This window comes from Xenopus tropicalis, chromosome 1, assembly GCF_000004195.4.
Source record: "Xenopus tropicalis strain Nigerian chromosome 1, UCB_Xtro_10.0, whole genome shotgun sequence".
NCBI lineage: Eukaryota > Metazoa > Chordata > Amphibia > Anura > Pipidae > Xenopus > Xenopus tropicalis.
In genome coordinates this window covers 27,962,699-27,978,415 of record NC_030677.2, presented here as the reverse complement: position 1 = coordinate 27,978,415, position 15,717 = coordinate 27,962,699, and the positions used below count along the sequence as shown (strand labels likewise).

The following is a 15,717-nucleotide window of genomic DNA, read 5'->3' as shown; positions in this document are numbered from 1 at the left end:
AGGGGATACTGAAGATTAACCTGATTATTTTAGAAATGGGACAGAATTTTTAATGCTTTAGTTTCCTTTTTTGGGAGAGACAACACCGTGCTGCAAGGGAATGTAACCTAAGCTTTGACTGTAACTGTACCTAACCTGCCCAGGCTCGCTCGTCTCTCTGCAAAGATATTTGCCATTGTGCTTGTCTGTGACAGATGAAGGAATTTGAAAAGAATGATTTAATTTGCCCATATATATATAAATGGAAAGCGTCCGGGGTTATAAAATGTAAAGGCCCCTGGCGACGCAGGAAGGCTCGGATCTAAGGAAGAAAAACCTGTATTACTGGGATGTCCCACTGGCAAGCCTTCAGAGTTGTTTCCAGTGAAGTTTCATTGAGGTGGGAAATGGCGCTGCTCCTGAACCCTGACGATAATGAGTAAGAACAGGGTGGGGCGGAAACATTGCTGCTTTTTAATGACTTAATTGTAATATCGCTATAAACCCCACTTTATGTGTGATCCTGTAACAAGCCTGAACCGAGAGTGTAAGGAACTCCTTGCCCCGAGGGCACCACCAGCGTTACTCTCATCCTTCCTTATCCCTACTGGAAACTGATTGTCAACTGTCACAGCCTTATATCATTCCCAGGGGAATGGGTGTTTCCATTTATGGACTGGGTGTATCTCTGGAGAAAATGATGGAGAATTAGCCCAGACACAGCAGCGGCACACCATGAGATGGGTTTAGAGAATCTAAACATACTAGGGATGCACCAAATCCACTATTTTTTGATTCAGCCGAACCCCGAATCCTTAGTGAAAGTTTCAGCTGAATACTGATCTGATTAGGATAAGGAAGGGAGAAAGAGCACTTTCGTGTTTATGTGACAAAAAGACACATGATTTTAAGGATTCGGTTCGGCCAGGAGTGTTGATTTGGCTGAATCTAAATCCTGCTGAAAAAGGTAGAATCTTGGGCAAATCCCTAACCGAATCCTAGATACAGTACATCCCTAAAACATAAACAGGGTATCGATTGAGGGACAATATTGTTGTTGGAGGAGGCGTAACACCCAGAGCCTGGAGTCGGCTAAATATCCCAAATCCTATGCGTTACACAGGCAGGTAGTACACACAGAACACAACAAGTGCACAGCGGTGCTGGGTGTGCCAGATGCATCGATGAGATCTGCTGTATTTCATGGGAATTCATGGCATATTTATTTCATAGAATTCATGGCATATTTATTTCATAGAATTCATGGCATATTTATTTCGTAGAGGAGACTTGGGAGCAGATTTGCTAAAGGTCCTGCAGCTCATTGGGATATTTTCACAGCTTTTTCCTCAGGAAAAAATAGAAGCAATTTGAAGGCAATTTCTATTTCACAGGTGGTAATGTGTAAATAAATCAATAAGTGATAGCACAACCATGCTTAGTGGCAAGTGGGCAGTTTGCCATTGGTGAGATCAGTGTCTCCCAAGTGTTGGGCTCACAGGCACTCACACAGCTACAAGATGATTGCAGCAAGGATCACTGTTAGGGTGTAAGTTTATAAACTGCAGTGCCACTGCCTTTAAGCAATGTCAACACATTATAGTATTTAGTACAAACAAATAGAAACTTTCCCACAGCATGTCCAGTCCTGCACCCACCTTGCCAGTAATAGATTTGTTATTTTTATAGGTGTTTGGAATTTTGGCCCACAGAGACACCTAGAGGCATCTCCTGTGAACTGCAGGCTAGACTCTGTATTGCTGCTGGGAGCTTGGGTTGTCGTTTCAGCACCACTGGCTGTGGAAAGCAGGAATGCCAAGCCATGTTAGAGGGAGACTGGCACCGGTACTTTTCCAGTGGGCATGGCTGGGCAGTGCAAACATCACCCTTGGCAGTATGCCTGTACAAAATTGCCATATACTTTTTTCAGATTGTTAAGCCTTGTGGGCAATCAGTAACTTGTTAACGTTGATTTAAAAAGTGAAATTCCCCCTCCCTTTCATTTAATTTGTTCTGGAAGTAATGTATCAGTGTTTGCAGATGGCACAAAACTCTGCAGTCCAGTAAATTCCATCCAGGATGTGGCACCTTGCAGCAGGATCGTGACCAACTGGCAATCTGGGCGGCTAAGTGGCAGATGAGATTTAATGTGGATAAATGTAAAGTCATGCACCTGGGATGTAAAAATATGGAGCCACTTATACCCTTAATGGGACTGCACTAGGCAAATCCATAATGGAGAAGGACCTGGGAGTCCTTGTAGATAATAAACTTGGCTGTAGCAAGCAATGCCAGGCAGCATGAAAGCTTGCAGCAGATTCAGTGAATCCATCTAAGTGAGTGAGCAGAGGCCAATTGGCCATACATTTTCACACAGCCTTTCTTCATTGTACAGGCAGACCATTAGTCCATCTGTTGGACTTGCTGAGCTATCAATGGTGCCCCCTGAAAAGTACAGTTGGAGGCAGATTGCAACAGGCTGTGAATCTTTGTCTGATCCGGTCACTGGGTGAGGGCCACATGCTTATATGGACAAAATCATCCCATTTGCTATTGAAAGCAGCATCTGTCTGGCTGTTTATTGTCACTGACCCCTGAAGCAATGGCACACAGGACAGTTCATTTACAGACCTGTAAGGAAGCATGCAACAGAAATAATGTAACAGAATAATACTAAACTCCAATTATATTTACAAATGTCTTAAACCCAGTGGAAATGTTTAAGATTTTTAAATTTTGGTGGGTTATATACCCCATACATATACAAGCTTGTGCATTGCAATTGTATTGCGTTATATGCAGTGGCATCAGGGAACATTAGCAGTCAGTAGTACTAGTGCTGTCACTTTGGTGCCACCTAATGGTTGTTTTTCAGCATTGCAGTTATAAGTAAAATGTATTTGTGACCACCCTTTGCCTTGCATGCAGTTTCTGTACATACTCACATGCTAGGTAGCCCAGTTGCCCAATTTACCAGCTTTGTTTTTGGAAACGTATCCCTAAACGCACCTGTATCATTCTCAAGGCCTTTGGCAGACAAAACTGCCTTTTGTCACAGCCCAATAATTCAGATTTTGACCCATAAGTCCAGAGCACCTGTTGCCATTTTTTTCTACATCCTTTAGGGGCCCCCCTTGACACTGTGCTCTGCATTGAGAGCTGGGTGAAAAATCCGACAGTGTGTCAGGATGTGCCTCGGCCCTGTCCTTACCACCTGTCGCTCTTACCTTGCGCCTCAGAATGAAAAGTAGGGGCAGGAAAGGACACCTGGACAGAATGAGACTGGGGCATGCAGGGCCCACTAGTGCTGCCACCCTAGGGGCCCCACTGCCTGCACACACTCCCCCAGAGCGCCCATATTTGAAACTTACCTAGGCATAATTGGGGGAGGCATGTAAGCGGGGGGAGCCCCTACAGGGATCGAGTCTGGGTTGGCAGGGCCCACCAGGTTTTTTAATATTTGGTGCAGCATCCTAACAAAAGTTTTATAGCAAAACTGAAATGCTGATGGACTTTAGTGGAATACAATATAATAGAATATGCAATAGTACCAGTGTGTCCTTTTTTTTACATTTTGGATAGATAGATAGATAGATAGATAGATAGATAGATTGATAGATAGATAGATGATAGATAGATAGATAGATAGATAGATAGATAATAGATAGACAGATGATGGATAGATAGATTGATAGATAGATACATGATATATAGATAATAGATAGATAGATAGATAGATAGATAGATAATAGATAGATGATGGATAGATAGATAGATAGATAGATAGATAGATAGATAGATAGACAGACAGACAGACAGACAGACAGACAGACAGACCGACAGATAGATAGATAGACAGACAGACAGACAGACCGAAAGATAGATTGATAGATAGGGGGGTGGGGTAGTGTGCATTTAACAGTATAACTGTGTGTTGCCTAAGAAACTGCAGTCAGTGCTTTATTGAGGAAGTCGGAACTGACTGAAGACAACAGGAAGGTGAATATATATATGAAATGTTTTGCTTTGTCAGGGTCTTATGACAAGCAGTGACCTCGTGACCCAGGAGATGTGGACACCCAGCACCCAGCTGATGGAATGTTACAATGCAAGGGAATTTCACAGATCTCTCAATGTCGCCTGAGATGGGCAAATGTAGGAAAACTCTAGCTCTCAGCTGAATTATGTCCTGCATTGCTCAATCCTGTTAGTGGAAGGAATGGCCATAAATGAAAAAAAAAACCCCAAAAGACTTTATTAGCACACTAATAAGTGGGAGGGGGTAGGGGCTATTGGATTAGTTGCCCAGATCATTCCAGCAATTATTCCAAAGCCCAAACAGTAGAACTGAGCACTAGAATTAAGGTGGCCATACTGGGCCAATTCTAGCTGCTTAGCTCCCTTAGACCAATTTGTCAGCTTATCTGCCCGTGTATGGGCACCAACGACAGGCCTGTCTGACTGACATCTGGCCTGAAATCGGCCACATCTCGATAAGGCAGGTTTGATTTTTTGTCTGATAAGGGACCACATGGGCTCGTTGATGCAGTCCCCGAACTGACAAAGCGTAGGCATAGAACATACCGTTGTAATTCAATCTAAATGACCAAATTAGCAAGATTTCGCCCACCTGCAGGTGGGGATATCGGGAGAAGATCCTCTTGCTTGGAGACCTCGCCAGCAAATATGGCCACCTTTACTCACACCCAGTCCGTGGCACCCCATGTGCAGCGCAGTATCTGACATTTAAAAATCAGTTATAAGGACCATAAGTCGTTAGACCTTTGCTTTACCTGCTATTCTGCTAGTATAAAACTGCCATTATTACTAATAATAGTCCTGGTTCTAACCATGACATTCTGTTCTAAGCTTCCCTTTTCTATACTTGTGCAATACTAGCGTGCCAGGCAGTGACCACACAGATCTTTCCAGAAACTAAAGCAGAACTATTATTATTATACAGAACTAAAGCTTAACAATCATGTAGCCTAGAAATGCTAACTTTAATGTTTTAGGGTGAAGACACATGGAGCTACTAGTAGCAGCTACTTTTTCATGGCTACTAAACTCCAGAAAATACTCTGCCATAGACAATACTGGGAATTGCCTCTGCTAAAACACACGTAGAGACAATTATCAATATGATCAGCATTGTCCATTTTAGTTGCCGCGACAAGTAGCTGCTACTAGTAGCTCTGTGTATCTTCACCCTTGGACTTTTCTAGCCCAAGGCAACCTCAGCCCTTTAGCAGGGAAGATCTGTGCCCCCCAAGATGCCCCCAGTAGTTTCCCATATTCTTTTCTGCTGATTCCCTGCACATACTCTGTGCTGCTGTCACTTACCTGAGCTTAGACCTTAGGCCCACTCTCCCCTTCTCTGGTCACTCACTTTCTTTAGTCTCTTAATTACCTCTTTTTACATACTATTATCTATCCTTTCCTCCATTTTTTCTGTTTCTTCTCATATAGAATTGAGTAATGGCCATGGTATAGGCATACAAGGCAAATGGCTAGGTGAGCAGGAGGGCCCACTGAAACCTGGTGGGCCAGTCCAACACTGGCAATATGCTATGTGGCAGGGTCTGAATCAGTTCTAGGGCAGCTGCACCTTTGTGCTAGGACAGTAAGAGAGTATAGAATTAACAACATATCTAGCCATATTCATTTGTAGGCCTTAGTTCTTATATATACAGTAGGGCATTGCATACAGGTCTGGATGGGCTTTTTTTAATTTTAATTCTGGCACCAAAGTGCTGGCACTGGAGCAATTAGGGTTGCCACATGTCTGATTTTGAATGGGACGGCCTGGTTTTTGCATGGGCTGGCCAGTTTTTAGAAGTCTGAAGACTGGGCAGGACATGAAAGGCTGCTGCGTCATAGCCTGCCCCTAAACTTCCCCTGATGCTCCCTGACATCATTAGTACCACCCCCTGACATCATTAGTACCACCCCCTGACATCATTAGTACCATCCCCTGACATCATAAGTACCACCCCCTGATATCATTAGTACCCACCCCTGACATCATTAGTACCACCCCCTGGCATCACCTACTCTGTTTCCCTGTACAAAAGGGAAAAGGTGGCGACTCTGGGTGTGATAATAGCAGCTACCATAGGGTAACCAGGTGTGGCCAAACATGGAGCAAGCTCACAGCTCTGACACTAAGAACTGCTTAAAATCATAGGTTCCTTCTGTCTTGTTGGCCAGGGACAACATATAGTTTTCAAGGGATGCATTTTATCAGCGCTGCGGAATATGTTGGTGCTTTATAAATAAATGGTAATAATAATAATATAGGGTCAGTCGGAACTGATGAAAGCACCAAAAGGAACGATTGGGTGATCATTAACTGTCTCCGTAACAACACTATGCAATGAAGTCAACTCAGCCTTACTGAAAAAAATAAACTTTTATTAATGACGTTTGAACATGATCTTACTATAACATGATTATCCAAGTTAAAAAAAAGTAGTTGTTTTTGAGAAGTTCTGTGACACACGGTGTGGGTAGTGGGTGGGCAGACTGGGGACGTCCCTCTATGGTTTGCAGATATTACATGCAGGGAGATCTGGGGTCTCTATGCATTGCAGCAGCTGCACCGGCCTGGGATACACACACAGCAAACAGATTAGCTACACAATAACCATATTCTGGAGTCACAAATGAGTAATCGGCTGCGTCAGCTAAGCACACCCAAACATGCATACATTGGTGGAGACACATACAGACATTGCAAATTGGCTTTTTAAAGGGGAAACTCCATACAAAATATACATTCTGATGCATATATTTATATTTTGGCTTTGGCTAATTGACATGATCACAAGAAGAATGCTATAGAGTAGGAATGGCTATACAGAAAGCTAATGGGCCAGTACTCACTTATAGTTGTCTACGCAGGAGAAAGCCAGATTGTGCTGCTCAATGTAAGCTTTCAGTTCCAGTACTGATTCGGTATTACATGAGTTCCTGAAAGACAAGCAAATTCCAGATGCTGAGTGATACCAAGTCACTGACATTTCTTGCCTGTACCCCTGAATCTCGCTTGGCAGGATCCTGTCCCTGGCATGGTTAGTAAATCTGCTTTTTAAATCATTAGTTGTAATTGCACTGCTAATATATTTAGGGGCTCATTTAAAATGAAATTGTGCTAAAGCTTTTATTTTTACCTTGGGGTCAATATACCTGGGGCACCTATTATTGTAAAAGGGGGGCAGTGTGCCCGAATGCCAGAGGGGCTGCTATAAGATGCCATAGACACTCACTATTTATTGGGCCGGGGGGCTGTTTGGGCCTCTGTGTACTTGAAATGCCAAGGCCTATTCTGAATCCCAATCGAGATGTGCACAAGAGAGCAGTGGTGTAACTACTGGGCACGGGGGGAGGGTGCAATTGTACCTGGGCCTACAACACCTTGGGGCCCACTGGAGATGTAATGGCTTTTTATCGCGTGTGAAACACGCACACATATATACAGAGAAGATTGGGCGCTTTTGGAAGGGTGAGCAGGATGCACATCAGGCCTAGTCAACGGTAGTTACACTACTGCAAGGGAGAAGTGTAGTTTACACCAGCCATAAAGTACATGTTTCCTTGGGTGCACGGCGCCCACACTTTCATTTTTCTGTTTAGGGTTGTGTAAAAGGACGCCCATGTCTGCCCGTATGATTTCTACATTGACATGAATACAGATTGTGTCCTATGTACAAACAGGTACACACGTTATTCCTCCATAACAGGGGGCACAAAGGTTTGTAGGAACTTGCATTTGGAGTTATAGGAAATAAACAATGGACTGTGTGAACCGAACTGCTGAACTATGATCATTTTTTGCTATGTGCTCCAAGCAACTACAGTAGAACCCACATTTTATATTTTTCAGGAAAAATAGTGTGAAATCTGGGAAAATGTAAAATCAGAGAAATGTGTTAGTTCAGTACTTGGGCCAATATTACTACTGCATTGCACATAAAGGTTTCATCATGTTTCCGCCCATTGTATTGATTTTGTAATGAAAATAAAGGAAATAGCAACTCTGTCCTTCCCTCAAGGCTCTTGGACACAATATATATATATATATATATATATATATATATATATATATATATATATATATATATTTCCCATTTTAGGGGATTGTATTTTATATATAATATTTTATTAGATTATATTTGCTGCTCCTTCACCAAATCCCTGTTCCCAATACCAAAAGTAATTTGTAATTAGGATCCCTTTATTTCAACCACATTTGAGCAACTGAGAATTATTATTGACAGTAAAATACCCCTGGTCGGTGCCCAAGAGATGTTCTTTATCAGTAAAAAAAAGTGTGATTTCATCAGATCATAGCTGGTAAAAACATATATTGGTATCAGCATTGAACCTTTAGGTTAGAAATGTTATAAATAGGCAAACCTGAAAATGTGGCCATGTTTTCAAACTCTGACTTATTAGTAAAGTGAAATGACATAAATATATTCATTTTCTGCTATTTATAGTTCTTAAATATTTTCAGCACTCCCAGATCAGCTGGGAATCATAATATCCAAGGCTATTGTTATACTATAATCTACAACTAGTATAGATATTGGTATATATGGTTTATATATGTAAGTAGGTACGAGTGTGTGTATATATGTGCACTGGGGTTCATTTGAAGGGGGTTGAACTTGATGGACTTTGGTCTTATTTTAGCCCTAATTATCTTTGTATCTGTAATTCTAGGCTCTCAGCTAATATGGTTTCTGAAATACTCACTTGTCCGGCCCCTCCAGGTTATCCATGATCCATAATCGGACTTCAGATACAGCATTTACGTTCATACTTGGGACTTCAACTGTTCGAAGGATGCTGCAAAAAATTTAAAAAAACCCCGATATTGCTAACAGTCCTGTATTAGAGGTGTATTACTAAGCAGAGTCCTCAGAGTGCTTCCCCTTAATTGTCTTCTATGTGTCAGAATGGATGTGCTTGCAAGTTGCAACTAGCATTCCCAGACTAGAAGTTGCAACTCCATAGTGTCCTGCAGTAGTGAGTGCCTTTATTAATTACCCTTCAGAACTAAAACAATTTTTGTTCATATTAGACAAATCAAGAGTTACATTTGTACCTTTCTTTCCTGGCAACACCTCCATCTGCTGATCCGTTGAGCATTACATTAACTACTCCACATGATGCTTTGGCAAACTGGTTGAAAAGACAAAAATATCCATTAAAACATTGTGTAGTCCAGTGGCCTATTTGTGACTTGCCCAAATATATATATATATATACAGTGGCTTGCAAAAGTATTCGGCCCCCTTGAACTTTTCCACATTTTGTCACATTACAGCCACAAACATGAATCAATTTTATTGGAATTCCACGTGAAAGACCAATACAAAGTCGTGTACACGTGAGAAGTGGAACGAAAATCATACATGATTCCAAACATTTTTTACAAATAAATAACTGCAAAGTGGGGTGTGCGTAATTATTCAGCCCCCTTTGGTCTGAGTGCAGTCAGTTGCCCATAGACATTGCCTGATGAGTGCTAATGACTAAATAGAGTGCACCTGTGTGTAATCTAATGTCAGTACAAATACAGCTGCTCTGTGATGGCCTCAGAGGTTGTCTAAGAGAATATTGGGAGAAACAACACCATGAAGTCCAAAGAACACACCAGACAGGTCAGGGATAAAGTTATTGAGAAATTTAAAGCAGGCTTAGGCTACAAAAAGATTTCCAAAGCCTTGAACATCCCACGGAGCACTGTTCAAGCGATCACTCAGAAATGGAAGGAGTATGGCACAACTGTAAACCTACCAAGACAAGGCTGTCCCCCTAAACTCACAGGCCGAACAAGGAGAGCGCTGATCAGAAATGCAGCCAAGAGGCCCATGGTGACTCTGGACGAGCTGCAGAGATCTACAGCTCAGGTGGGGGAATCTGTCCATAGGACAACTATTAGTCGTGCACTGCACAAAGTTGGCCTTTATGGAAGAGTGGCAAGAAGAAAGCCATTGTTAACAGAAAACCATAAGAAGTCCCGTTTGCAGTTTGCCACAAGCCATGTGGGGGACACAGGTATAGGTATACAGGTATAGGACCCATTATCCAGAATGCTCGGGACCAAGAGTATTCCAGATAAGGGGTCTTTCCGTAATTTGGATCTCAATACCTTACATCTACTAAAAAATTAGTAAAACATGAATTAAACCAAATAGGATTGTTTTACATCCAGTAAGGATTAATTATATCTTAGTTGGGATCAATTACAAGTTACAGTTTTATTAATACAGAGAAAAAGGAAATCAGTTTTAAAATTCTGAATTATTTGATTAAAATGGAGTCCATGGGAGATGGGCTTTCCATAATTCGGAGCTTTCTGGATAACGGGTTTCCGGATAAGGGACCCCATACATACATATATATATAGGGTAGGATTGACAGCACACGCAGGGTTTTCATATGAAAAATCACAAAGGTGTAGATGAATAAATGTGAGGCTTTATTCAGTCCGACGTTTCAGTTCCTATCTGGAACTTTCATCAGGGACAGCAGTTCCAGATAGGAACTGAAACGTCGGACTGAATAAAGCCTCACATTTATTCATCTACACCTTTGTGATTTTTCATATGAAAACCCTGCGTGTGCTGTCAATCCTACCCTGAGTATCTATACCTCCTGCACGAGCACCCAGGTATTATCTTGTTCTTATGGTGTGCAGCTTTCCAGCAACTCGTTTCTACATATATATATATATAGAATAGAAAATAAAGAAGCCGCTCTCACAGGACTTATGTGAAAAAATAAAGATTCCTTTAATGAATGGTGGACTGACGTTTCGGCTGAACACCTCAGCCTTTCTCAAAGGCTGAGGTGTTCAGCCTAACACCTTTTTGATCAGATGAAAGCACTTACAGTCCATTATAATTGATCTCATTTATTCACACCATAATACCAACACCCATTGATATATATATATATATATATATATATATAGTATATAAAAAAGTCTAATACTGATATAAACAGTGATTAAGGACCAGCACTCTCTGAATTTAAAAATAAAATTATTTCACACCATATCACTGGAAATCCAACATTTCCTTCCCCCTTGAGACATTTTACAAATATAGTATATGAGTGAAAAATTGTATAAAAAATAATTAATATAACAGATTTTATACCTTTATTCTTATCAATCTGTAATAGCGATATTCTCCCCACTAGGTGTCACCATTGCTGTATGTTCAGTGAAACCTGCAAGGCAGCACTGGTGAAACACATGTGGCTGAAGCAAACATTTATGTTAGAAAACAATTCAAAATGTTGTTGTTCATAAAGGCCTCCATGGGCCACATTATTTAATTTGTGTAAATGCTACTACTGAAAAAGAACCCTCGGGAGGGGGGGGGGGGGTGAAATACAGATTGCCTGATATGGTGGGAAAAAGCAAGCTCTGCTCCATCATCATATATAACTATAACTATATACACCAACAAACTTCTTATATGCAATATGAAGTCCTTGTCATTGGATCTAGCATGGCACTTACTGTAGCAGATGCTGTCTTCCAAAAAGCAGAAATAGCATTATGGTCACATTCATCCCAGGCTGGGCAGGAGTCATAGTTCATTTCTGTAATACAAGGGAATAGGTGGAATAGGAATACTAATCAGAGAACATGCACTACAAGAGATAAAAGCTACAAACTGAGCTGCTGCTGAAAGGGCACAGGCCTGGAGTTCCAAGAGCAGGTCATAAAGTCAATTCATCTGCAGGGAATTTTGTTGTCTTTATAAATCATAAGATTAAATGTATTACCCCAGAACACATTGTGTAGGCAAGCACTGCCCAACCTGTGGCCATCGCTCATAATAAGAAGGTGCATTTCTGTGGGTAGGAAGAACAGGTTTATCCTGACCTACCTGAGCTGTAGGACTTCCCACAGAACATCAGGCCATCAAACATGGAGCCCAAAAACGTGTCCTCTAGTGTCAAAAAGTCTTGTGATGCCTTCGTGTATCGGTGCACGAGGGAATTTGTTTTACTCCACAGGAGCGACTGAGGACAAATATACAGATTTATCATTGCATTTATAATCAAACGTCTGTACAGACTCTGGTACTTCCCCGGAATCAGTTTAATTTGACCCTCACTATACATTAAGATTGGCTAGACATGCAGATTCAGTGCAACCCTGGGGAACTGTATATTAACTACATTATGATTTAGGTGTGAGAAATGGCACAAACCACCAGTAAAGAGGGAATGCAGTATCATAAATCTGTGGTATTTTGCTTTCCACATCTGATAATCCTATGTTGCATTGGCTATCAGCTTCCATGGAGCCAGGTAGCCATAAATCTGTATCAAGTGCCTCTGAGAGGCTGCTAACAGCCCGCTTTGCCCCTAGGTAAGCAGCTACTGAATGCTGCTGCTCTACTTGATTATTGCTCCTCTTGATTCACTGGTTTCCTTATTGTTCTTGTAAGACTGGTTTTTATGCAAGTAACTGCACCAATCAAGTCAATAGGAATTGCAAACCATATGGAAAGCTGGCATCCCATAATACCTAGGGACATGTATAAAATAGGGTGCCTAAATGCAAAATATTATGACATTTGAAAGGCAAAACATTAGAGCACCTCTAAGATGGGACATGTATTGTGCCCAGCAACCAAAAAAAAATGAATTAGTAGCATTTCTACTCCGTTTAAAAGCTGACATATGATTGGTTGCTGTGGGCTACTAGACCTAGAGCACCTTTTAAATCTGCTATCGGCATACTTGATCTACAGAGGTCCTGTCCATCTTTATTTTTATGGCCTCAGTACAGATTGCCCAAGGGCCAAAGGGTTCTTTGTCTAACATGATCATGTTAATGCAGTTTGGTCCCTAAACATATCTGAGTTTTAGCCCATGATATAGAAAGACCTAGACTATAGAGGAACTGGGACCAGGATTTCACCTTGTTACAGGGAATAGTTTGTGAAGCCAAAGCTGCTAGGGGCTTGAAATCCTCCTCTGTGATGTTGCATGGGTTCTTCTTGTATACGGCGTCTGTCAGGCGTTCCCAGATTGCATCGCAATTCCTGAGCCTAGGGAATAAGCAATGATTAATATGCTTTCACCACTACCCTTGTGATGAGAGGAGCTTGCACTGTGTGGCTAATTCTGTCCAGTGCTACATCATGGAACCCCTGGCTTTATAGGAGAGAATATATATCTTCTACAAAGGTAAAATACTTATGCAGGCATGCTTATATGCAATATCGTTGAATTATATTATGGAGACGCCAATCTAGTGCCCAATAAGGTATCCGGTAATGGTTCCGGGGCTGTGAAAACTGCAAACTAATACAATTTCTCCTCTTGTCACTAGTGCTAGTCCCCAATTTTAAGGGGTTGAGGAGTTCTAATAACCTAATGGTGGAAAATCCAGTTGACAGAAGAGGACTTGGCCTGTACTTGCTCATCATTGTGATTGGGTGTCAGGACTCACTGAATGCTTTGATTGGCCCAGTAACCACAACACAAGGCTGGCCAAGTGACTGGGTCATCTGTGGCATAGCCATCTAGTGAGATAGGGTGCGATAGATCTATGGACTCATGTTTGGTTATTATTTTGTTTGTTAAACTAGCAGAAAATCCAGTCGTCGGTGTTGCCAGGTAAATTTATTGATTCATCTCAAAACCAATTTTTCCAGGAGTCCAATTTCTGTGCCTCAGCTTTGCATCTCTACTGGGGACTGGGCGGGAGATACAAGCAATTGGCACGAGCTCCTTCCAGCCCAGTCCCCAGTGTGAGTGCATTGAGCAGAGCAGAATGGTTTTCAAAAAGGGGGCCAATGTTGCAAGTAGGGTGGGGGGCTAAAGCTGTGAGCATGATGAGTGGAGTTTGGAGAGTGGGCTCGCCTCTAAATCTGTCCCTAGGGGGGATCTGCTTTCACATCTGTTTCAACCATCCCCTGTGACACTGCCATAGAAACTGTAACATGCAGAACACATTTTTCTATTTAAACAAACAAACACCCATTCCCCAAGCCATTTTATTTTATCTGAATTATGGGAAGAGCCCAATAGAGTGATTTGATGTTTGTGAGAATGCTGGGCTGATGGGATCACTGGAACACAATTTACTGTTAGATCACATCTAGCTTTTTGCTGCTTAGTTACCCTATGCAAGTCTTATGAATCTCTTGCATTTCCTTCTTTCTGGGCAATACAGCCTCTTCTAATAAATAGGACTTATTTTTGTTTGATTTTCCTTTTTCTTTGATTTTTCAATTTCTTGGTTCTTGCATGCAACTGAGGAAGTAGCAAAGGACTAATCATTTACCAAAGGACAGATACCCCCCTACATAACAAACTCTTGCTTTTCTGTAAGCCTGAGACACACACTACAAAGGATGGGGTGGCAGGGGGTTGTTTATGCAGAACTCACTCAAGATAACTGTGGATTACAGTGAAAGAAAAGCAAGATTAAACAGTAAAAACAAATAATAGATCAGTTAGTACTATGAAATAGAAAAATATATTTTTTTTTCTGGTTAAAGAATAGACAGAATGTATATTCAATTTCAACTTGATTTCACTTGATTGTAAGTTCTACTTTATTGCTCATATTGCAAATATATATAACTATTTTAATACACACACACACACACACACACACACACACACACACACACATATATATATATATATATATAGGAATACAAAAAATGTGTTTGAAGTAAATAGTTCCTGTTGAGGGTGGTGCTGTATTGCTGTATATACATATTAGGGATGCACTGAATCCAGGATTTGGTTCGGGATTCAGCAAAGATTCAGCCTTTTTCAGCAGGATTTTGATTCGGTCAACGCAAACTGAATCTGAATCCTTAATATTATGTGACTTTTTGTCACATAAACACGGAAGTTCCGTATCCTACTTTACATATGTCATTTAGGACTTGGATTTGGTTTGGTATTCGGCTGAATCTTTTACAAAGGATTCAGTGTTCGGCTGAATCTGAAATTAGTGGATTTGGTACATCTCTAATTTATATATGAAGGATGATGAAGGTTTCTGTGTGAGTCGAGTAATAAACCTTTCTGTTTTTGCCTTTACATTTTGCTCACAGTTCTTTAAATCCTAGGAGTGCTGTCCTTGTTCCAGTATATATATACTGTATATATATATATATATGTATAGACAATGAAATTTGTTATTTTCCAGGTGACATCACTTTACAGTGAGCTCCAAGAGCTCCAACAAAACAGCTGGAAGGGGGCTAATTCAGGGCATATTGAAATACCCCACTAAGTGGTGCAAGGCACAGAATGGGTGAGCATACTGGCAATCATGCACTGATACAAGATAAAAAATATATATATATATATTCACAAAAAAGTGAATATATTGAAATGTATTTTCTGTCCCAGGGGCAAAATGGGTTAGCCATGCACATCTGCAGCCCCATGAAGCACAGACAGACAGCTATAGATATTGTAGAGTTTCCTAAGTAAAACACTTACCATATGTTTGGGTTCATTGTTATGTAGTTATAGCATCTCCCAAGAACAATGTCCTTCAGATTTTTAGTAGTCCCTTGTCCTTTCCACATGTGCGTATCCTCCTGCTTCTGCTTGAGAGTGTATGCAGCAATAAGGCTTATAATTAGAATAATAACACATAAAGAAACAGCGATCCCTATCACCCTGACTCTGTGTTTCCCACAGCAGCGAGAATTGCTCTGTGTTGCC

At 41.1% G+C, this 15,717-nt stretch overlaps 1 protein-coding gene and 1 long non-coding RNA gene across 3 annotated transcripts in view; one reads left to right on the top strand and one right to left on the bottom strand.

Annotated features, from left to right (window-relative positions):
- LOC116408441 overlaps positions 1-8,793 on the top strand; it is a 26,664-nt gene extending 17,871 nt beyond the window's left edge. For both annotated transcript variants that reach the window (XR_004220931.1, XR_004220932.1), the window contains exon 3: positions 8,707-8,793. This is a non-coding gene — a long non-coding RNA (uncharacterized LOC116408441). The remainder of the gene's footprint in view (positions 1-8,706) is intronic.
- On the bottom strand, positions 6,373-15,717 carry cd38 (CD38 molecule). The gene is given in 8 exon segments (NM_001011230.1): positions 6,373-6,585; positions 6,865-6,951; positions 8,740-8,832; positions 9,092-9,168; positions 11,522-11,604; positions 11,895-12,030; positions 12,938-13,067; positions 15,490-15,717. Coding segments are annotated over 8 exon segments (762 nt in total). The 5' UTR covers positions 15,579-15,717; the 3' UTR covers positions 6,373-6,518.